The sequence below is a fragment of the Pelecanus crispus genome, chromosome 11 (genome assembly GCF_030463565.1).
Source record: "Pelecanus crispus isolate bPelCri1 chromosome 11, bPelCri1.pri, whole genome shotgun sequence".
In the NCBI taxonomy this organism is placed as follows: domain Eukaryota; kingdom Metazoa; phylum Chordata; class Aves; order Pelecaniformes; family Pelecanidae; genus Pelecanus; species Pelecanus crispus.
Window position 1 is genome coordinate 229,063 of NC_134653.1, and position 24,569 is coordinate 253,631.

Genomic DNA, 24,569 nt, shown 5'->3' on the forward strand with positions numbered 1-24,569 from the left:
TCAACATATCACAAGAAGTGAAGTTTATATTGAAATGTTCAACCCTTCTTGAGGCAGGTAATTCAATAAAGGTATTTTATCCACAAGACTGATTTTGTTTCTACAGAAATGAATTTATCACATACAGAGCAATGTTGACCTAAACATTTTGGTTAATGCAAATGCCTTTTTCTAAATTTTACAACCTTACACATACAGTGCTATTTCCTGCCACTAATTTCCAGGGTTCTAATTCCAAATTCAGGTAGGGATTAGAGATAATGAAAGGATTTGTAAGAACCTGCATATCAGCCAGTTACTCTCTAACTTCCTCCACGGCTAAGCAAAGCACTTAAGTTCCAAGCACCTTCAGCAGAGACTATTTAAGGCCTCCTTCCACCACCGCCTCCCCCCGCTCCCTACCCCAAGCCTCAAAACAGATCAGAAACAGGAAACCACAAAAATCTCTAAGAACCTAAAGTCAGCCTATGGCCCAAATAGCTATATATGTAAACAAGCCACTGAGAATTCATTTCACACAAACAGACCTAGGCCAGCTCACAAGAAAACAAAAGCTATCTGTAATGACAATAGTCTAGATCGCATTCTACACCATCAGTTATCTCACGAAGCACATCAATATTAAGAGGTGTTGTGCAGCATGGATGGGGGCTCATGCTAACAAACACAAAAGGACTTCCTATGCTAGGCTCCTTGCTAGCAAATCTAGGATGCAAAGGCAACAGTTTTGGCTGAAGAGCACAGAGGCAGCCACACAGAGGTGGCAGTACATAGATGGGAGCGTACAAAGGTTGGACAGCACAGTCAAGACCTGTAAATTAAATTCCTGCAGGATTCCTAAAGAACTGAACATCAAATTTAATACTTTCTTTTCAGAAGAATGTGCTAAGCAAGCTAATCCTCGCAATTTTTCACCATAAAGAATTACAGACTATTTGCCAGGTGAAGTATTTACAGCTTGTCTTTAAAAGCAGAAAGCAAGTCTCAACTTCAATATTTAGTCACACAACAAACCAGTTATTTCCTACAGCACCATGGAGTAGAATCCATAAGGTGTGAAAAGTAAGGTTCTAGACCAAAGAGCTAACTTTGTGCATGTTGCGTTCAGTACCTTCACAGACTTTAGCTCGACCTTAGTAACTTTCCTCCAATAAGGAACTTAGAGAAGAAGGATTTTATCTTTCAAACATAGTGCTTTCCGAATTAGGTTTTGATCTTTCCATATTAAAAAGTAATTTCCGACTTGCATATTTTCTGATGCCATAAATGTGTTACTTCTACAGCAATCCATACAGCTTTTCTAGAAAAAGAAATTTAGATAAAATACAGGTTTACTGTTAAAAAACAGGGATTACTAAAATATTTCACATTTTCATAGATCAAACCTATTTTTATTACTTTGCCAGTTTATTACTTTTTTCAGTCTAACAAAGCGACTGCACTCCTGGTTTCACGCCTTCTGTACCAAAATTCCTGCAAGTACTTCAATAGTCAGCATCCCTTTCCAAGTTTTTCCTGCAATGCTGCCTTCCAACTGATCTGCTTTAGGGAAGCGAAATGAGCCCGAGTCTGCAGGGTGTCTTACAATGTTCAGCTACAGCAATCTACTCGTAGAGTTTCAAGAGCTATATGAAACAGTCATTACTTCCAGCACTGTAAGTAGCAGACCAATAATCCACATAATAATTTTCTTTAAAAAAAAAAAGCCTACCCACACAGTGGATTCATTGTTTAGTTGAACACTGCTATTGTATCTAGATTATTCTCTGGATTGTCTCCTTTCCACTAGCTACCAGCACTTCCTATGTCAGAAATATGAATGCATATAAAATTGCTCCTCTTAAGCTTTTTCCATTTTTTTTTTGCCTTTGAGCACCTTCTCAACATCTGTATCTTTTACTATTTTCTATTCCTGCAGCCTGTTTTGGTAAGAGATTTACAGAAAACTTATCCCAGTTAAAAGCCTATGCATGAGTGATAAAGACTAGTCATAGCCTTATGCTGAAAACCCAAGAGAAGAGAATATTAAGTAGATAGTTATGTAGGGAAAACCCTTCAAGCCCGTCTGAAAGTTTTATACCTACAAATAACTACAGACAGAACTCTTACCATAGCCTAGTCTAATTCCTAGCATAGATGCAGAACTTAACTCTATTAAGAACCCAATTCTTTGAATAGTTTATGTTAGTTCTACTGCGGAGGAAAAAAAAGCTAGCAGTTTTGTTCAGACACATCCATGACTATACTATAGGTTTTATCAGGTTGGAAACACTGGTAGAATCTAATAATCACTAGAGGAGCTAAACCTCTGAAGATATTGCTGAAAACGAAGGTGTAAATAACCATTCTTCCAGACTCTTCATTTTGAGACGACAAGTAGTTCTTGACATGAGACCCAATATGCTTATAATGAAGGCATTAACAGCAAATAACTAAGACCATACTGACACCTGCAACTAAAGCAGCACCAAAGTTGTTTCCTTCTTAAAAGTGCAATTTTCTCCCTGGTAGCACGTCTTCAGAAAATAGTAGAGTGTTTTATGAATTGTCCCCACATACACAAATACAAAAATTAACTGTTTTGGCAGAGGAATACTGGAATATTCCTTTCAAAGCTGTGTTCTATCCACCCCCGCCCCACCCCCCAGTGTTTTGCATTTATAGTAAAATAATCACAGAACTCGTTAATGCCATTAATTCCATCACACAAACACTAACAGTAACTTGCTCAGTCTCAGAAATACTGGGTTTCCCATATTTAATATCATCGGAATTACAAAAAGGTTAGCTGAATCAAGCCACCTCTATCTGCTACTGCCAATCAGTACACTCACCTGAGCAGAGAAATATGAAACAGGATGGAAGAGAAGGAATGAAAAATAAGTTACCCTAAAAAAATACTTCAGTTTTAACCAAAATGATTGTCAACTTTGTTCTTCATTCATTCTCTCTCTGTACATTTCTCTTACAGGCAGGGACCTAAACTATATATAGGAAAGGACCAGAAATGTATTTTGGAGACAAAAACCTGGGAAGACAGGCAACAAGCAAGGACAGAAGTACAAAGGAAAGAGTACTCCCTGTTTAAAAGAGTCCAAGTAAACAGAAGTCATCACTAACGCCGAGAAGCAGCCATAAGGAGCTCTATCAAGTGGCAGGAAAGCAAAACTAATTCCTTTAATAATCAAACATTGCTTTATTTCATAATCCTCAATGCAGTATTTCATGTCCTCCCCTGTAGGGCTATTCCACATAATAATTCTCATCTTCAGTCAACAAATATGATTATGTGTAACACCCTGATGCAAAAAGCGCTGAGCATGAGGAGAGCACGCTGATATAGGACTTCAAGTATCAACGCAGCTATGCCAGTCTCCATGCAAGAGACCCTCCTTCACCAGTTCCAACTGATGAAAAAGTTTTAAGCGCTGCAGAGTGGCTCTCGGCAGCTTGCAACCCATAGAAAGAACACACGACCCCAAAGCACGGCAGCATGCACACAAGGATAAGGAACATATCGCCGCCAGTTAGTTACCCCAACACCAATGAAAGCTGGTAGTTTCTTTTGTAAAAAACACTTTTCTCATAAGGGAATTTCTACACTAACCAAACCGTATGATCTACAACGCAAACTAAGATCTACCATTACCACTTCTGTGTATCAGCTACAACTACATCTTATAGTAGTCAGTGCTCGCAAAACGTTAGAGTTTTACACTGTGAGACTAATGTAAACAACTTGTGTTTGAAACGGCATCCCGTCACGACCCTCACGATCTCCCTCCCGCGTTTGCTTCCACCATAAAAGAAACCGAGCGCAGAGCAACAGGTGGCTCCCCCGGGGCGACAGCGCCGGCTCTCCCGGTGGGAGATGGCCCGGCAAAGACGCGCCAACGCCCCGTACCCGGAACCGAGAGCGAAGCTCCGCAAAAGGCCGCGGGGCGGCTACTGCAGCCTCGCCCCAGCCTCGCTTCCTCCCGCGGACGGGCCGAGCTCGGGGCGCCCGCCTGGCGCCTCGGCCCCCCCCGCCGCCGGGGGCGGGAGCGGGGCCCTCCCGCCAGGCCCAAGGCGACCCAGGAGGCGGGGGCCGGAACGAGCACCGGGAGCGGCAGCGCCGAGGCCGGCCCCACGGAGGGCAGCGCTGGCGCGCCCGGCCGCCCTCCCTGCCCGAGAGGGGAGCGGGCGGCAGGCAGCGGGGCCGCCTGCGAAACCCCACCGCGACCGCTCCGGCCGGCAGCGCGTAGGGCACGGGCGGCCCCCCCCTCATGGGCCGGCCCCGGCGCCCGGGCCTACTTCTTCCCCCGGCCCACGGCGGCCGCCAGCGGCGCCGGGCGGGCGCAGCGCCGGCCCCGCGCCCCGCACTCACCAGGTGGCTGCTGGTGCTGGCCATGGGCCCCGCCCGGCCGGCGCGGCCCGCGCTCCGGTCGCCCTTTAAGATCCCAGCGCACGGCCGCCGAGCCCGAGCCAATGGGGCGCCCGCATCCTCCGCCCGTGACGTCACCCACAACAATACCCCCCCGCCGTGGGCAGGACTTCCGGGCAGCCCGCCCGCTCGTTGGTGGAGCCATCTGCCACTCACGCGCGGACCCGGACAGCGCGGCCCCCGTCAGCCCCAGCGCCCGCAGCCGAGGCGAGCATGCGCGCCTGCCGGGTGGCGCCGCCGGCGGCTGCCCCTGACCGGAAGCCGAGCGGGCTGAGGGCGGAAGAGGGCAGGGCAGGCTGGCAGCGCGGCCTCCCCACCTCGCGCTCACATCCGGGTTCGTGCCACGACGCAAGAGTGCTGTGGGAGCGACGACGTGGTGACGTCAGGATGGGCGGGTGATGCCGCGGCGGCGCCGGGCGTTGCTCGGGGGGTTGGGCGGCGCACGGCCTGGCTGCTGCCGGGGGCGGCCAGTGCCTCACCTGGGCACGGCCCGTCGGGAGCACCCAGGCCTCGTTACAGCCATGAGCTCAAATGCGTCATAAACGCAATTGCAGTACAGAGGTTCGCTCTTAAAAATCTGCCTTCTCTGGAAACACATTCCCTGTGCCCCTTGAGTATCATTTCACCTATACTGACGCACAGTTTTCATTACCAGGCTTTCCTTTGCAGTCTGGGAACTGAATCATTTTTACCCCTTGTAGTAAGTGTGCCCACTAAGTCCCTGTCAACATTTCTTAACTGCTTCGTGGCATGAGAATTAGTCCTTTCAGGTGCGTGTGTAGAAAGCATGTTCTTGCACGCCTGCGTTCACAAGCGCTGCAAGTGCATTAACCTCACAGGCGTCAGCCGGATCCAATGCTGACCACCGCCAGGATCGTGGGTGTGCTGAGAGGGATGGGCCATTTGTGCACAACACTTGGTAGCAAACAGTTTGAATTTGTCAAGGGATTACTCAAAAGGATGATGCAGCAAAGGACCATCTAGTTTAGTGAACTACGAGATACAGATATTTAGCTTCAAATGGGGCATGGGATGGAGGGCCAAGGCGGCCACAGCATCCCGGTGTTGAACTACTTTCTTGAGAAAGATTTTTGCAATAGCCAGCTTAAATCAACCTTCCTGTATGATGATTTCTCTCTTCCTTTTCTTCAGCAGATAACCAGAACAACTGATCATAATCTGCTAATACGTCGGGCGTGGGGGTGTGGTGGTGTGGTCTTTTTGTTTTAAATATACCTTGACACTTTTTCAGACTGTATCCAAATTCTTGGCCACTCTCGTAGGCAATGTTTTCTTCCCCAGATTCTTTCCAACTGATTTACATCTTCCTGAAGGTATCATGCCTAGACTTGGCTATACTATTCAACTGCAGCCTTATTTGTTACAAGTAGAATGAAATAAGTATTTGCTACCATTCTCAAATTACGTCTCTTATTATGTGCTATAATAGTATTTGTCTGTTTGCAGTAACATCTCACTTTTAATTCCTTATTTATATTAAGGTACACTGCAGCTCTCCCATCCTATTTCAAGATATTGCTAGTAACCCATTATTCCCCAGTTTATAGTAATGCATTTGCCTTCTCTTTCAAAGTGCAATCCTTCATGCTTTATGGAATGTCATGTTATTTAGGCTGTATTTAAAATGTGCCATGATAATTTTTTCTCCTCATTTTTGTCTCCCAAAATGACTAAAATCCTTTCCATAACAATGTCACAAATCTTGTATGCATACTTCCTATTTTGCCACCAAAATTAATGAAAATACTGAATCAGACCAAGATTGAGCCAGGATAGACTCTGAGGATGCCACCTGAAATCATTTAGGCCAACTAGCTTCCTTAGCATTCCTTTAAAATTGAACTGTGTCAAAAATCTTATCAAAGTCAAATTATATAATAGCTGCTTCTTCCCTATCATCAGCAAGTAAACTTTCTTGTCAAAGAAGGAAGTTGATGAACCAATTTATAATGTTTCTCACTTTTTAATCCTCTAGATACTAAAAAAAAAAAAAAAAAAAAAAAAGTAATTTTTTCCAGAATCCTTTTAAAGAATGAAGTTAGGCTGGTTGGTTTATCGTTATTTTGAGCCCTATTCTTCCTACATTTAAAGATGAGACTGTTTATCTTCCAGAAGTCCTCTAGGATTCTTATTCTGCATGGCTTCTCAGAAATAACTTTCAATGTTGCAGAGGCTGCTTCGGGTAGTTATTTATGGTTCGCTTGTGGGGTTTGTTTTGTTTTTTGTTTTTGCAAAAAAAATATGTTAGGGTGAATTTCCATCTGGCCCTGCAGAATTTAATACACTTGTTAAGGGGTTCAACTCAAATTTTGTGTGTGCTACTATCATCTTGTTAAAATGAATCAGATTTATTATCTTCATTGTTAAACTATATTGTTTTACTGAAAGAAAAAGAGGGTGCTGTATCCTTCAATCCATTACACATCATCTATTATTCACTCTCTTTCCTGCTCAGTAATGGGCCTCTACTCTCCCTTTTTCCTCAGACTGCTGACAAACTCATAGATTTTGCTCTTGCCCCATTTTCTATTTAATTTTAGTTTCTCAGCTTGTTTTCAACTGAGGAAGAGATAAAAATCTCTAATGTACAAGTTTTCCAGCAGGTCTGGTACCCTAAACTCTGCGAGATGAAGCCATGGACTCTGCAGCATTGTCTTCATCTCAAAGGATGACTCAGCAAAACTTCTTTTTACAGCGTCAATGAATGCTTTCCATGCTGAAAGGCTTTAATTGATATGATATACTGGTATTTCATGAAACAGCTTTAGATGCTATTGTGTGCTTTACTACCTCTGTTCTGAAGGCTCCATTCTTTGTTTTTCTATAAAGGAAAATGCCACAGTTTGTCTGATGTTAAGCAGCAGAACCTAGCAAATTGCCTATAGTGATGCTGTTGCCTGATTTGTGTTTGCCTCAGCTCATATGTGGTGAGATACATGTACAGTCTGTATGGCTGATCCAGAGCCCCGATAAGCAGGGTTACAAATGAATCAGAGTATGATGTCTGCCTAAGTTAGCCGTCCTGGAATGGGAAGTGAGTCTGAACACAACTGTCTTGACGCATACAGCTTAACTGAGTAGTCAGGTAATATTATTATGAGTCCGCCCTTCTTCATTCCTTCCTTTTCTTTGTGTTCACAGCTCTTGGCTGGGTAACATTTGAAATAGCTGTAAACTTTGCTCTGTGCGATCCATAAATTTTACTAGTTCTGTGAGACGTGCCCAATACTTTTTGAGCCTTATAAAAATATGCAAGGACATAAACAAACATAAATCTGACTGTTCAGTCAGCTGGTCAGTGTGGACCATTATGATACTGTCTAGTTCTAGAGCCAAAACTGTGACCAGATGAGAGGAAATTTTTGCGAGATCAAATGGAAAAGAATCTGCCTTTTGGCCAGGAGGCTCTGCTTGAATTCACGTATGTGAAAACCAGCAGAGAGACAAAGCATTCAGTAGCCACAAACACCGTTACAGTATTAATACCCTATCTAAGCTACACAAAAGCTTTTTGCTACTTGGCAGAGCTTCTCCTACTTTCCTTACCATAATTTGGCACTGATGTTTTCCCAGAAGTCTTTACTTTCCATGATCCCTGTTTATTTACAAAAATGTAAAAATAATACAACAAATCTTCTGCCTACCCTTTCTTGGTAAGAGGATCTTATGCTTTTGCCTACTAAAGTTACAAGTATCTTCCCACTCTGCAAGGTTATATGACCTCAACAACATCAGTCAGAATATGTCTTTGTAATTTTCCAAGAACTAAATTCAAGTGCAAATACATTCCTCTGCAGTCCTGGGTGCTAACCTTCTGTCACATGACCTCTAAATTGGGACAGCTTGGAAAAAGCCTACTCTAGTTTTAGGTATGCCCAAACCATTACTCCTGTCAAAAAGCAAACTGGTGTTTTACAACTGCAGTTAATTTCTACTGTAGCATTTTTGCTATGTGGTGCATGTGTTTCCATTTCACAATGCAAGTGGTAGAAGCTGTGGAGGCCATGTTAACAGATAATCTCTCTACTACTTTTTGAATGTAGTTTTATTTTAAGAAAAAACCCATTCTCTTTGGAAAATAAAAAGAAGGGTGCAGCGATCCATATAAAGAGAATTAAAATAGGAGGGTGGTTCTACACAAAATGCAGGGAAAAATGAAATCAACAGAAGGAACAGCAGTAGTGTAAACATAATTCACAAAGCAGGTGTAATGGATGTAGCTTTTCACCAATAACAGTAACAGAAGAGAGAAGTCTTTGGCACTTGTAAAATCTAGCCAATTAAACTGTGTGTCTAAAATACGTTTCCCTTTCTGACTGTAGAGATGCTATTTTAAGCATAATTTAAATCCCATTTCCATGGTCCCCAAATGTGAATGTGGAGGTAGAATTCCCTTTGTACACTAATACACGTTTTGAAGCTGCTTAGATGTTCTGCTGCAGCTACTTTCAGTCCAAAATGTTTTGAGAACCTCATTTCTGTGTTTGATCAGGAGCATTCATCTACATTAAGTCTGATCTTAATTTATGGAAGATTCACAGAACGTGGATCTTTCTGAACTCCATATTTAGTGTATGGTGGCTTGTGATTAAGTTGAAGTTTACACAACGACCACATTTAAACTTGTAAACCTGCCATTCTGTTTAAGTATCTCTAGCCCTTCGCATTTCATACCAGCGCGTAAAAGCAATCAAGCCTCTTCTCTTCCAGTACCTCCTGCAACCTTAATTTCCTGAACGTGGTTGGCCACGTTTTTTGAATACACAGCACTGCAGAAGAATGCAGGTATAAGGAAGACCTTTCCTAGAGGAAATAACGTGTTGTCTTGGGTAGGATGGCCTACCGTCGTATTCAGAGAGGCGAACTGCACCTCCCTTACCCTGCTGAGTGAAGCGCAGCGTTGGCTTTGCAGCCCGAGGTTTCATTGCCCAGCGCAGGGGAGCGCAGAGCGAATGCAGCGGGGGGGGCCCGCGGAGCGGCTCTGTCGGCGATGCGCTGCCTCGGCCAGCAGGGGGCAGCAGCGCGCCGCGGCCCGGGAGCCGCCGGGGCCGGGGGCCGCTGCTGGTAACAGCTCGTGGGCGCTCCAGCAAGGCGAGGAGCCGGGGCCAGGGCCCGAGCAGGGACGGTCGTGGGCGCTCCAGCAAGGCGAGGAGCCGGGGCCAGGGCCCGAGCAGGGACGGTCGTGGGCGCTCCAGCAAGGCGAGGAGCCGGGGCCAGGGCCCGAGCAGGGACGCCAGAGCAGCAGGGAGGCGGGTGGGCCTGGCGACAAGGCTCTGACATAGGTGCGAGGTCGCTCTAGGGGGTGGGCTGGGAGCAAGGCTACCGCACAGGGCCAGGGCCCACCCCGCGGTCAGGGGCAGAGGGAGCTGCGGGCAAGCTGCAACACCCACCCGGGGGCCCGTCCCAAATACAACCTACCTGAAGCACGGTCCAGCGGCCGTCCAGGGAAGGAGGCAGGACTGCAGACAAATCATGCCTGCCACTCCGGGCCCAAGGGAGCTGCCAGGCCCTGGGCAGGGGGTGCGGGCGGGAGCCCCCGTGAGCCGGGTGAGGCCAGCTGAGGGGGCACTTAGGCTGTGACACTGAGGCAACACAGCGACTCTCCTTACAGAGACAGGCATTCCAGCTGTGTTCTCACTTAAGTCTCTGAATCCTGGCTACGGAAAGCCTCTCTGTAACTGACCATACAGGGGCAAAAGCACATGTAGCTCTCTGGGTGTTAGACCCAGAGAGATTAACTTTCAATACACAGTCTGCAAATGCAAGCAACTATATTGCAGCAATGGGAAAACTTTGACAATAACAAATGTTAGAAGATCTGAGACAGGCTTATTATGAACAAATCCCAGACTTTTTCCTCAGTTCGTGTACACAAGTTCCATTCAGATTGGCAGATGACTTCCATGTCACTAGACTATCTAGCCCCAGAAATATTGCTGAGCTGACTGCATTTATTTGCTCAGAGCTGGTCCAAGATTTCCCAGCCAGGAAAGAATGCATCCTGTCTTCTCCCTCCCACAGAATGCTGATTAAATAACTAACTTCATCCTTATCTCCAGCAGACAAATAAAAAAACAAAAACCAAAACCAAACCACCAACAAAACAAACCACCCAACCAAAAAACTCAGTCTGGTGATAGCAGCAGTGCAGATATTAGGGCATGAAGGTAAGGGAAAGCGATGGGAGGGATCAGTAGTCTTTAAATGGCATATATGATCTTTAGGTGTATAAAGAAGAAACTGGTACTAGGAGTCAAAATGTTGTATTACCTGCGTGTTAGGCACTGGTGCACCTCTTACTGCAATATATTGAGCTGTGGAAGCTATTGAAAACCATAATCTCATTATAAAGATGGGGTAACCAGTTCTGCACACCGAAACCAGGCGAGGCATGCTATTGATTTATGTGAAAGCATTCTTAACTTTTTTCTCTAGTACTGTGAATCTCATTCTGAATACATCTATTGTCTGTTTCTGAATGTAAAAGTATGCTATGGATAAGTCTTCACTGAGCTGTCCACATGGATGCCCTGATTCCTTTCTTAAACTAATGCTTTATTTAGGCTTGCCTATGGCTTACAACTTTTTCAGCATTTGGCAGACCATATTAGAAAAGGATAACACAAGGACAACTCACTACTTGCATTTAGACTATAATGACTGTTACTTCTGTGCTCTGGCACTGCCTATATTAGGCTTCATGTGAATCAGCTTGGCTCAAAAAGCCATATTGTGTTGGGCCTGCAGTACCGTACAAATATTAACGTACTACTTCTAGACAGAGGCAAATACTGCATGATACTGGGCTGTTGTATATGCACATGATACCTAAAGCTGATGCTGTCACAGCAGTTTCTGTGCTGCACTCCAATATGCTCTGAAAATAGGAAGTATGTTGATCAAATTGATCTGTTCACCAGCCTTAAAATGACGAGATTTGATACTGGGATTTTGGATTTTGTCAATTAACTTGGCTCCATGAGCATCAAGGAAGAAGCAATCCAAGTGCTGTAGTTTTGTGTTGCAACTTAATCCTTGGCTTGCATTTTGTTAAAAACAAACACCCCCCACCCCATGTGTTCATTCCCTTTCCTAGCATAAAAGGAACATCCCCTCCTCTTTTCCAGTTATGATCACCAGTACATAAATATGTATGTCTTAAAATATTATGGTTCTTGCTTTAGAACTGATAGTTTAGATCTCTGTACTTGATTAGTGCCTCTGTCTTCAGAATTGCTGTGCCTCTAGCAGGATCAGATCTGCAGATTAGATTAAATTACTGAAGATTAAACAGACTATTTTTAATTTTTGGTGTTTTTACTGCTAGATGAGTGAACATGTGGATGGCTCTGTGAAAGAGCATACACTCTGCTGAGGGATGCTGGGAGACTCAAGAGGCTATGCTTGTCTGGAAAGGCCTGTGGTGGTAGAGAAAGACTTCTGCAGCACAGGATTCACGACTCACAGGAGCACGGCGATACAGGAACGATGGAGTGATAAGGCTGTAGAGCTGGAACTGACAGAGTTCACATTGGGCAGTTCGTAAGATAGTGCTGCTCTGCGTCTAACCAACATTCTCTGTCCTTTGTTTACACAATGATCAAATTTAACAAAAGTAAACTAAAAAGAGCAAGCTTGTTTCTCTCATCTCTGGAATTACTCTCCTCCTATCTGCTTATTTACAGGAAAAGATTTATGGCTTTATTTGGCTATTGACTAATGGCAGTCTCTGGAAAAAAAGATTGCTTTTACAGGCTAGGCTTCTGCACCTTTGAGCAGGAGTGTGCAGATCGATTATCTTAAGCCCTGAAAGTCAGGGCTGGGGGGAATGTTTCAGTGTGCCAAACACCACTATTTGATACTTGCATTTTGCTTTGATGCATTCAAAGCCACCCTGTGAAGACAAGTCATCCTAACTGAGAGGGCACAACAGGTCGAGTGCTGTGACTTAATGTTTGTGACTTGTTTGCTGCTCTTTCAAAATGAGTTTGTGTCAGTGCTGTGATACCTATACTGTTGAGAAACATGCAGTCTGATCTTCTTACCCCTCTTGAAATGAGCATACAGATGACTAAACAGCAGAATGTCTGATGGAGATACAGCTTCTGTCACCCATTACTGGGAACACCAATACTTCACCAGAGGTATAACTATTGGGTGGGCACTAGCAGAACTATACTGGTGCTCACATGCTAGACATTATGGGATTGCTCACCATGCTGGTCCCCCTTGCCTTTATGAGCTGTAAAATACACGGTCGCTCAGGAGCCTTCTTATCCCTTTTTCTGTTGACGGTGGTAGCAGCAGCACTGGCTTAGTGCTTTGGTCTGCGAACTGTCCTCCTCCTATGATGTTTTCAAACCATCTTTTACTAATGATTCATATAGTCAATGTTTTCTAAACTGAAGTTCTTTCCAAAGCTCTCAGGCACTAACTGCTGAAAAAAATCAAAGTTTGCATTAATTCCTCTGCTTTATTTACTTCTGAATAATCATACAGTGTTAGTTCTTTCACTTTATTCACTTTAAGGAAAAAAAACTCCAAACAAAAAACAAACCCACAACTAAAAAGTTTTGTCACAGAACATTTTCAACTCTTTAGTGGCCTACAAGCATTACTTAAATATCTTCTGAAATTGTTTCCTCTGGCAAAACTCAACAGGAAGAAAAGAAAGGGGAAAATACTGGCCACTTTGTTCTGGTTGCAGATGATACATGTATCATGCATTCAGTAGTCCAAGGAAATGAGAGGCTTCAAATGCTTGACCGGAGCCCACATTATGTCTCCTTACTAGATGGTAGTGCTCTATCTTCCACTGGAAGGATATATATCACACTTAAAGACAAAACTCAGCCTTAGAATAGTTCAGAGGTTCTGGGAGAAGCTGTGAAAAACCATAGCTTGAACCTAATGCCAGTCTCAAACATGACACAAAAACACCCAAACAACAAAACCCAAACCCAAAACAAAAACGCAAAGCAAAAGGACAGAAAAATAGGCTTTTATACACTGCTTTCCTAGAAAATCTGTAGGTTTTCATAGGCTCAATAAAAATGAGGCTTTGATTGTTCCAAAGACCTAATTGTAAAGCAGAGGCATTTGGGGTTTTTTTGTTTGTTTGTTTGTTTTTTCCCCCTAGCTGCAACAACTAACATTTTCTATGGTACCTTTCATCTTTCCACTTTCCCCATTTTGTAAGTAGCTGCACAAAAGCAGAAGCAGCTCAAAGTTGCTAGAGTTTCACCTGGAGAACCGCTGATGCTGCAATATCATTTCAGCCCTTTAACCATCAGCCTGTCATCATCTCCAGACTCAGTTCTTACAGTCTTCCTGTCCTGGCCTGATGGACACAGGCAGCATCATCTTCGACTTTTCATTTCTCTCAAGCAATTTCTTACTACATTTACTCTCTCTAGTTCTTTTTGCTTCTCTACCTCATTAAGTTTTGTGCTCTCCCTTCCATAGCCTGACCTGCTGCTCCTTACTCATACCTGAATCTAATTGTTCCCATTCTCCTTTTGCTAATATTACCAGTACAGAATACCTTGTTAACTGAACAAGATTTTATTGAACTGGTTCAATTTCTGTGCAGACATGTTCATAAGCAAGGGCTGTCAAGATCTGAGAGATTTAAGATACAATTGATCTGACAATTTCAGGAAGCATCTTTCTGATTCTGAAGATTTGCAATTTGGGACACTACATCAAGCCACCCTAGGGGGTCTAAAAGTTTGGGATCACCAAAATTGTTCAGCCATGTGGTCTTGTTTTACAGATTTTCTTCTCCAGAGGAAGTTATAGCAACCGTTAATGACAGTAACATCACATTCTTCTCCTGCTATTAGATTGTGGTATAGTATAAAAAGCACACTTTAATATAGTTTTTACAAGATAAAAAGCACAAAAGACCAGAAAGGGGATATTTTTTCAGATATCAGAAAAGCCCTTTGCTTACAATGCTGAAAAAAAAAAATCACTGCTGGCACCTCCTGTGGCTGTCACGCAAGTTGGATGTGAAGTCCTCACTCTGTTGCTGCTTTTCTCCCAGATGAAGACTTCCCACAACAGTTCTCTGGCTTAGTACATGTTTTTGGGAAGGGTGTCTCAATCTACTTTGTGACTTATAACTGAAATTTTTCTTTGCATTGTCAAAACTAATCAAAACTAACAGTCACCAGAGAGACAAGGGAAGCACTCCCAAAGAGGAGGGCATCCATGTGTGTGACTGTATGTATGCATGTGCCAGCTAGCGTAGATGCATATGTACACATCTCAGTATGCTTGCTAAAACTGCTGAGCCATTTAAATCTAGGAGATGTAACTAAGACTCCAGGAATCTGCTTGGTGGGTAATCAATCATATATAGGATTTTCTGTGTCTAGGGCAGAAGGTAAACCTCCAGAGACTCAGCTCAGAAAGTCTGTACCTGTTGATCAGATAGGCAAAGGACTGGGCACTTCTGGAGAAATAATAAAAGCCCTGGAGAGGCAGTGGGCCTGGCATATTTTCTGATTAAATAAAGTTCATTTATGCTATTCTTGCTTTTCACCTTTCTCCATTAGATCAGCCCAGCCACTTAACCTTGAATAAATTTTTGTTAAAATCAAAGCAGTACATGGGGCTTAATTACTGCAAAATAAAAAGTTACAGCCATTCAGGATAATAAAGAACAAGGCCCACTGCCTGATTGTCTTTAAATAGTGCAATTATAAATTCTGATGAAATCAGGAACCGTTTGAAGTCATCAATATCATATTAAGAAGCAAAATTACCCTCTTTAGCAAAAAGTGTTTATCATGGTTTTATAAAGAATCGTACATAGTTTTAAAATAATGATGGAGATTAAATCATGGTTCAGCACATTGCAAATATTGCTGCTTCTCTGTCCAGCAGGTGCTAATGTTCAGGATAGAGTAAATGTTGGGTTAATCTGATTTGCAGTGAGGACACAACTATCTACTGAGAGCAGTGCAGAGCTGTTGTCTCACAAGGAAATTTAGAAAGCATCATCTTGCAGGGCAGGGAGAGGCACACAATTCCAATAGCTCTTTCTGAGGCAAAACAGCAGGTCTACTGCTGCTTCCTTAGACTAGGGGGCTGCTGGACTTCTGCTGCTGCCAGGAGGTTAATTTAGGGAAGGGCATGCATGGTCATGAGTCTCCTGAGACAGCAGATGTTGCTGGAGTCAGGCCTTGCCATGCCTGTAGGGGTACTATTTGCTAGCCAGAGGAGTTGGTCACAATCTTCTTTTGAAGTATAGAAATTGAGGATTTACCTAAAAATGATACATGTTTGTAATTGTCTGCACAGTCGCCGTTTAAGCGACTTGGGAAGACAATGATGGGAGGTGAGAGGACAGCACAAAGATCTTTGCAGGCAGTATTCCTCAGGGCAAGTCACACTGATCATTCTGATGTTTGACAAGACTATTACCGTTGGAGAGCTTCAGTGGTTCAGCAGGAATCAAACCTCCTGTGGTATCATTGTCACACAAGGTACAATAGTCACTACTGCTGAAGGACACATTTGCAATCTCCAAAGATTCCTGAGGCATAAGGAAGTCACCCTTTCCATACTGTGAGTGAGAGGGAGATTTCCTTCCCATGCTAGGACTCTCAAGGCTGACTTTAATTATTTCAGAGATTTTCAGGCCAACTGTATCATCAGCATGTTTTTGTGCAAGCAATAGTCCTAGCCTTGTTTCTATCTCTTCTGCTCTTACATACCTGCTGGGGACATACTGCTGGCCTGGACCTGAGGCAAATACAAAGTTTTCTTCTGCAGCAACCAGATTTGTGCTTTCCATAGGTTTCAAGGAGATCTGGGAAATAATTTCCTGGGTGTTTAGATGAGAATGTCCATCTGCAGTCACTTTGTTTGAGTTGCTGGCCTCTTCTCTTCTGAGTTGGCTACAAGCCTCATTAGGTCCAACCCAGTCCTAGTGAAAGGATCAGTAAGTTCAGGACATTTTGCTTAGAGTTGGCATTTGCAAAATAACTGTTCTTTCTGTATGGCTTTGGCACAATAATCCAGAGGTTTAGTGCAAATCTACTGGGCCAAGTTTGAGTAATAGGGTAGAGAATCTAGCTGCTAATTTCACAAGATTTTACAAGAAATTTTCAAGATTTCACCTCCAGAATATACTGCAAGCTGCTTAAAATGCTTTGGCTTTGCAAAGGCAGGGTGCACCTTTCATGTTCAGCATGGATAGGGAGTGAGTGACGGGAGGGATTTTATTTCTAAGAAGAGAGAAGCTGGACAGAAGCTCTGGTAGCGTAGCTAGTATGTGGAGGCAGAAAACTGAGAATCTATAAATTCTGAGGAAGACCAGAACCATGTGTCTGTAATTCTGCTCAGGAGCTAGAATGATTAATCCCAGAAAAAAATAGTTCTCCCCTCATGAACTGAGGATCGTAAGAAAGAAATGAAACTTATTTCTTACCTTAAAATTCCCATTGTGCAAATTATAGAGTGGCCGAAAGAAAGCAGCTGGCGTGGGAATGTTAAAGCAGGAGAGGCTTTTTGCCCTGAAGCGAGAAAACAACACTTAAAATAAAAAAAGGAAACAATTTTTCTGTATTCTGTCTCAATGATATAGCACACTGATTAGATGAAAGCGCCACACTTATGTTAGAAAGATTGCACGAGAAGCCCATTTCACATGGTTTCTGACATCTCATGCAATTTTTTGTCTGCCTTCTGTGCATGCATTTAATGTTTCTAGCCTGAAGTGCAGTCTTAAAAGTTTCTGAGAAATGCTATACACCACAAACTCAATACTAGTCTATTACTCATTATATGCACTGAGCTATTTATGCATTTGTTTAGCAACTTATTTGATCTAACCCACTGTTTCTGGAAGTGTTTTAGAGAGCTCTAGTTTCATTACATTTAGACAGAGAAATTCTTCCAGGTATCCTAGTCCCCTTATTAGTCTGTCCTGTAAAAATATTTTATCATATGGACATCATGTATTCTGTTTCTCTAAGTGACCTTTATATGAAGCATAATAATATATGTCAAGGCAGAAAAGGATGAGGTAGGAGATTTACCTTTGCTCTGCCAGCATGAAAAATTGTAGAGGATGGTTGAACCAAGGTTCTAGATACACTTTTTTTCTCTGTACAGCTTGGTCCCAGAACCTAAGAAACACTGAATCTGAGTCAGTGTAGTTTGCCTATATTGGTATTTTACATACTGACTACTGCCAGGTGTGTCACAAGTACCTTAACATCAACACCTTTATGGATTGCTCTGTACTTGCACTTTTAATTTATCTACATGAAACTCAACAAAAAACTTCCATGGGTTTAAATTTCTTTAACTCCAAGAGACCCTCAACCTTGATCTTTAGCTGAGTTTGGGTGCCACAAAGGCACTTTGGTCTCCTTAAAGATTGCATAGTAGGTCATTAAGTATCATCAGCCAAGGAAGATGTCATGTCCCAAGGTTGTCAAAAGGGCTTTTGAAAACGATTGAGTCTGTGCAGCAGAAACAGGAAGCAAAAGGGATATAAAGGATAGATGGACACTTGATTTACCCTCTTCAGGCTATAAAGATCAAGGGGAACTTAATGAAAAACTATAACATACCTTGAAGAAAGCTTGCAGTTCCAAAATAAATAGAGTAGAGTGCCAAAACTCAGAGGAATGAACAAGAACTGCACAGTGCTGGTATTCAGGATCTTCTCAGACAGTTTTGGTCCACCTAGGAAAAGAAATAGCACATAAATAATTGATAAAAAGTCTGGAAGGCAAGATAGAACCCCAAATATCCAAGCAATGCAAATGAAACAGGATGCTAAAGACCTCAAGGAAAGTGATTTGGCTATGAAAACTTGAAGGAAGCTAGTTCTGATTTGAAAAGCTTAATTTTACCAGGTATCTTCCTTTTTTTTTTTGGAACATGGATGTGAAAAGACATGAATTAAGGTAAAAACAACATTCTTTGTACCTGCTCTTTGAAACACTGTTGTCTGGCTCCACTCACTCCACTGACTATGGTATGAATCCTCATTTTCAGAAACTTTGCAGCGAACTCGTGCAATGTAAGCAATGCCACTGCGAAGCTCTGTAGCTTCAATTTCTATCTGTGGCAGTGAACTGGGTGGTGTCTTGTTCAATGCAATCTGCAAAGTATAACAAAGAATTTCTGTTAACAAGGCCAGGTAAAGGGATGGTCTTCTAAATGCTTTTTTTTTTTTTTTTTTCCCCTTTTCTTTTCCAAATCCTCTTTTCTTGGATGCAAGAAGAGGGCCTGCATGATGATGGATGACTTCTGAATGCAGGGTTCAGGAGAAGAAGATTTACTGATCTTCAGTATTGATGTTTTATATAAAATCTTTCAGCCTTGATGTGGGAAACCAGAAAGGCCAGCTTAAAAAACAGTCAGCTGCCAGAAGGCCCTGAGCTGAGTGGCAAGGCCATTGTGCCCAAAGAGCAAGGCAGTATCAGTGTGTGCCTCATCCAGTTACCTCCCAGGACATGCTGTACTCCTTATACTGCAACTCATACTGAAGAATTTCAACCAGGTACCAAGGCACACTCCACCATATCTGACACTTGCTGGCAGTGACGTTGCTCTGGATGTTCAAAGGTGGATCAAGTTTTACTGCAAATAGAGAGGTAGGGTTTTTCCACAATATCTGGGACATGAACACCACAGAAGGAGATGCATGATACTAGGCTGACTAAAGTCTTGGAAGGTAAAGCTGGGCCTAAAGAGTGATACTAAGACCAGCAGTAGACCAAATTAGCTTACAGGGTAGGTCAGAACAGCTACAGAACTGACATAAATTAATGATAACTCAAATAGCCCCTGGGGATAGTCCTGCAAGCAAAGAACCACTCTGAATGTCACATTCTACTCTTCCAAGATACCACTAATATAGACAGGCTCTGAGATTTTGAATACTAGAGCATTTCTCTGAAGTACCAGGCCATGGGACATTGAATTAGATCCATGACTTTGATTCCTCATGACTTCATTTCTTAGGAAAAAAAACTAATATAGAGGCAATCCAATTGTACATTGTCCATGGCACAAGAAAACATGATGCAGATGAGAAGTGTACTTGAAAGGTGCTCCAGAGCCAGTCCTCTCTGAAGTCCTGGAAAAGTCAGAATGGAGAGACAGTGGAACTGCGTCCTTACTGATGAAGTCCACATAGCGCATGCTCCAGGGATGGGCAGTCTGACTGTTTTCCATTATTTTTTCACTTGCTGTCTTTCAGACACTCTTTGCTAGAGTGCGTATCAGACCTACCCCAAAGCTGCTAGGCAGAGCCTCAGCCCACAGCTGCCCTGGTTCATACTTACTGTGCTCGCGGGGATTGTACTCTGGAAAGGTAATGTACGTGTGATTACGTCCAAAGAAGTTGCCTTGGAGAGAGACTCTATAACCATCTGTTTCCAAGATCTGGCTGGCTAAATGGATTGTGCAGTGGTACTGATTCTGCATGCTCTCTCTGGCAGTCAGTTTGCAGCTGGCATTGTGGCCCTTTGACCAGAGGCTAGAAGAAAAAAAGGGCCGAAAGTTTCTTTTAAGTTGTATGATTAAGTGCTTTTCAGTTTATGGAAGATGGGTGGCAGCTTAGCACAGCACCGCATTCTGGAAGAACATGAACCTCTTCAGCGCAGACAGCAGAGAATGCAATGCTAAAGCTGGCTGGACGGCAGAGCTGAAGAGGGAGAAAAGAGACACCTTCTTAACCTCACGGCTGAGAGCACCAAACCCCCCAGGAGCTGCACACAGAGCCCAGTACCTGCATCCTGCTTGCTCTGAGAGGGCTGCTATGTGTTGCTGCCAGGAAAGCAGCTGGTATAGGGGAGGTAAGAGTGGGTGGACAGTTAGCTACAAGTGCACAGCACAGAGCTAACAAGTTGTACAATAAAGTCTCTTTCACTACAAACAAACCAGTACTGACAGCAAAACATGTCAGAGGTTGGTTTGTTGTTTGGGTTGTTTTAATATTCACAAGCTTCAGCACAGCATAACACACTGAACGACAGAAAACATCATCTTGGGGAAACAGCTCCAAAGAACAGTCTTCTAGTATTAAATTATCTAATGTAGCCATTTATTAGCAAATTTTGCACGTTGCATGTGACCCCACAATAAACTGGGATACCACAGTTTATCAGCTTGGCATTTTTTCATAGATTTAAATTCCAGCATCATTAAGAGTTACAGTATTTCTGACTTAATCTTACCAGGCTATACGAGGCATCTAATGTCAGTGTGGCTTACCCTCATGTAATAGTTCACTACTTATAGGTAGTCAAGACAACATTATTACATAATCTAAACACATTCATCTCAAATTAGCATATCGCAATGCTTATTATCCTATCACCTAGCAAACTATTCACCTGATTTCTTCTGTTAGAGGAAAAATTACTCATGTATTCTAAATCTGTTATTAAAGCCTATAACTCACTGGACTTTCAAAATCCTTTTGAATACATTAACTAATTTAGATTAAACCACTAGGGGTTTATTTTCTAGGCAACAAGACAGAAGTGATTAGAAATCGATGAGGCAGCTTCACGTAGGATGGGCTCCAGAAGTCCCCAGATCATGGGGAGCGGAGGCTGGGATGGGAAGGCTCTCTGTGCTGAGAGGCCCCTGCTAGAAGGGGACACCGGACAGACAGACTGCTCCGAGCCGGCATGAGAACGTGCCGCCTCGTGTGCTGGCCCTCTGCTGCAGCCCGAGGCTGTGGGCCTGCAAGAGGGCGAGAAGGGAGCAGCTTCCGAGGCAGCCCAGTTACGGGGCGATGGGGTGGCAGAGCTAGCTGTGCCACAGGTCTCCTGCTGCGGAGGGAGCCAAGCCCGCGGCTGGGCCCTATCCTGCTCCACTGTGCTGCCCTGCCCATGCCAGGGCCAAGGCTGCCACAGACAGCTCTCGGTGCGCAGCTCTTACTTGGTGAAGTGCAGGTGGAAAGGTCCGTCGCCCGCAGGCTCCTCCGTTGCCCACACGCAGCTCACAGTAGTCACGTAGTTATTGAGGCAGCTTAGCCTGCCAGGGAACTCTGCAGAGGAAGGAGATCAGAGCTGCATTCATGGATCACCTGATGAGGCCTTCTTTGGTACATCAAATGCATTACTTGCTAGTGCTTCCTTTACTGACACCTCATCTATCCTTACTCACAATGTTCTTCCTCTCTTATACCACACTTCACTGCGTGAGATGAGTGTAAGATCTTAGGCAGTGGCTATGTTTTTTCTGCTGCCCAGCTTGTACAGTATTTGCTCAGTTCCCTAGGCCTGGCATTGCCAGCCAGCTGTACTGGTTCCTGGGACTGGGAAAGGGCAGTCACAAGATCTTGTGTTGCATACTTTAAGGTCTATGAAGAAAAACGAGCACATGCATACGCCTCTCTGCCTGCAGCAGACCTATTCCAGATCTCCTCTTACCTCTCCCTCTTCCTCCACCAAAGAGTAGCACAGCAGTAATGCACAGCTGGAGGCCCAGCTGCCACACATCTCCTCCCATTCCAGACAGTATCTAAAACAGAACAATTGTTAGAAGCAGTTTTGTCACTATTTGTGACAAATAGCAACCAGCAGGTTGAAGCTTTAGCTACATGCTTTCTGCCAGCCCTGACACAAGCTGACCTTGATTCCGTCAGACAGGGCACCAACTCAGCTACGTAATTTCTTCTATAGGAACCGTTCTTCTCATGGCAGTACATAGTACTTTGCACAGGAATCCAAAGCACCAGCTACCTGAAAGGAAATCTTTAATTCCTGCCATTTGATCAGGGGCGGGGAGAGGTGTTCCATCTTTCCTTCTTCCTGCATTTTTTGGTGTCTGGTTTATGACAATTTAAGAGCAGCAGAGAGCCACAGTGGGTTGGAACAAACGGTCATGTTTCCCCATATCCTGTTTCTGACAGTAACCAAAACCAGATGCTTAGAGAAAACCATAGCAATAGAGGAAGCATAGATGTTCCTCTCTGAGAACATTCTCAGCCTCCAGACATCTGCAGCTCAGGGGCCTCCTTGAGCAGACATAATTTCTGCATATTCAAGGCTTCAATAGATCTTTCTGTCATGAGCTTGTCCATGAGCAGTAGTCACCTGCTGAAAGCCATCTACACCACAAACACTGCTGTCTCCCTTTAATGATAGTTCTTTTTTTCCTTGAGGAGGTCGAGTTGGTCTTCTGCACATCCCCTTTCTCTTCACTAGAGGAACACTTGCTTGACCTGCTGGTGTCACAAAACTTTTGAGGGAGCCTTTCTTCAAGCCACTTGGAGTTGTTCTGAGCTACTGTGAAAGGGTTTGAGGTCAGGAACAAAAGCTGGGGTAGAAACAGGTGTTCTAGCCTACAGGTTTTTTGGTTTAGAAATTCACCCATTTCATATCTGAACAAAACTAAGACCTATCATAGTTTTCTCTCTCTCAGACACACAAAGACACATACACAAGAAGCAACAATTCCAGGCAGATAACCGAGTCGCTCATCTGCAGTGTGGGAATCTTGGGATCATATTTCCTTCCCATAAGTATTTCCTTGCTATAAAAAAAAACTCCAAAAGACAGAAACAGAAACGCTCCTGGTCAAAGCACTCATTGGGGATATAGAATACTTAGGGCCTAGTCATTACCCCAATTTACTGAAGGGTTGTGTAAGGATATTTGAAATCTATCTTCTGCAATACTTCTGCAAACACTACCTCTCTACAAGGCTATGCTGGACTCCCTCTCTCTTTTTAACCAGGACTTCCATACTGTGAATTCTTTCCTGATGAAGTTTTAATTTAAAATAATACTTTTTCATAAAAAGTTTCTGATTTGATGATTTTCCAGCAAACAAAGTTTAATATGAAGAATCCTGACCTGATCTACTCACCAATATATGGTGGGTTTTTTTAAGATGCTTCCAGTTTGCAATATTTGCCGTTACTGTAATGCAGCAAACAAGCCCAGCACCTCTGCAGGTAGTGTGCTGCTCTAAGGAGCCCATGACTCGGCTTGGAACCCAGAAAACATGGAGTGAGTTTCTAGGCAGAGACCACTACTAAGTATAGACAAAAACAGTTACTTAAAAACCTCAAAAAAAAAAAAAAACCAAAACACCAACCAAAACACCCACCTAAAAAAAAAAAAAAAATTTGGAGGAACACTGTACTGCCTGCCCAGCATGGACACTGAACTGAGCTCTAGGCCTCTGGTAACGAGAGACTGTGAGAATAGTCTATCTTGACAGAGCTTGGCTTAGTTATTGCAAAAAAGAAAAAACAACCAAAATTTGCCAGGGGTTATCATCTCTCTCTTTCAGAAGAAGCTGGAAAAAGGGAGAGACATGTCAGGATAGGAGAAACACTAAGTACAGCATTAGCACAAGACCAAACGGGTATAGCCTGGCTATAGAGTAAGATCGTGTTTTCTAACCAACAATGGGTCTGAAGTAGTCTTGAATAGGAGTGAGTGAGAAGGAGCCTACGCTTAGCAAGGATTGTGATATTTCAGTCATGAGGATTGTTTTACTGAAGGGATTAAATGATCTGATGGCTACAGTAGCAGGAGCGGGACTCCATGACCAAGGGTATCCTTCCAGTCCCAGATTTCACAAAGCTTGACAGCAGCATCCACATATCAACCTCTTTCCTGTGTCCCTTTTCTGAATTAAACAGTAAGATAATTGCAATGTTTCAGAAACTGATCAAGGGAAAAGGAATCTTTTTGGCTTCCACTTCACCACCTCTTCATTTATGTTTTTTTTGGTAAATATCCTGTTTTGCTGCAGACCTCCTTCAGAGTGGGGGTTGTCAAGAGGAAGTGTCACCATTAGCTGATTTTAGCTGAGGGAGGCTGGGAGGCACAAAGTCTCCCCTGCTTATCATTCTAATCAGGGTTGCATATGATCCCTGTGATAAATACAGTAAGACTGACTAAATATGAAATAGAGCTGCAGTAAGTAGAATTATACATGTGCTTACAAGAACTTGTTCAGGCACACAAACAAACATAGGTCAAGATAACTAAACCAGGACAGAATATTTCCAGGTAATTGGTACTAATTTGATAACTGCCCCACCCTGCTGCAAGAAGTTCTTTGTTCAGTTCTGCAATGTTTGAAACATGTCTGACATTTCCTGGCTCTCTAGCTCACCTGG

The 24,569-nt window shown here is 43.4% G+C and overlaps 1 protein-coding gene across 1 annotated transcript; it reads right to left on the reverse strand.

Annotated features, from left to right (window-relative positions):
• Nucleotides 1-15,830: 15,830 nt before the first annotated feature.
• Nucleotides 15,831-21,940, reverse strand: LOC142594600 (interleukin-9 receptor-like). Its single transcript, XM_075719152.1, has 8 exons — nt 21,862-21,940; nt 21,368-21,476; nt 19,762-19,955; nt 18,918-19,054; nt 18,398-18,572; nt 18,037-18,151; nt 16,887-16,971; nt 15,831-16,382 (listed from the first exon to the last, which is right to left on the reverse strand). Exons 1-8 carry the CDS (start codon nt 21,938-21,940, stop codon nt 15,831-15,833), a joined length of 1,446 nt encoding a protein of 481 aa, XP_075575267.1.
• Between the last annotated feature and the right edge of the window lie 2,629 nt (nt 21,941-24,569).

Bases quoted from the DNA above. Each gene is read 5' to 3' on its own strand.
- LOC142594600 (XM_075719152.1), bottom strand. From the start codon at position 21,940: ATGGGAGGAGATGTGTGGCAGCTGGGCCTCCAGCTGTGCATTACTGCT. The intron at 19,055-19,761 runs GTAAGTATGAAC...CTCTATTTGCAG, and splicing joins GTACAATCCCCGCGAGCACA to TAAAACTTGATCCACCTTTG. The intron at 16,383-16,886 runs GTAAGAAATAAG...TCCTTTCACTAG, and splicing joins TGCACAATGGGAATTTTAAG to GACTGGGTTGGACCTAATGA.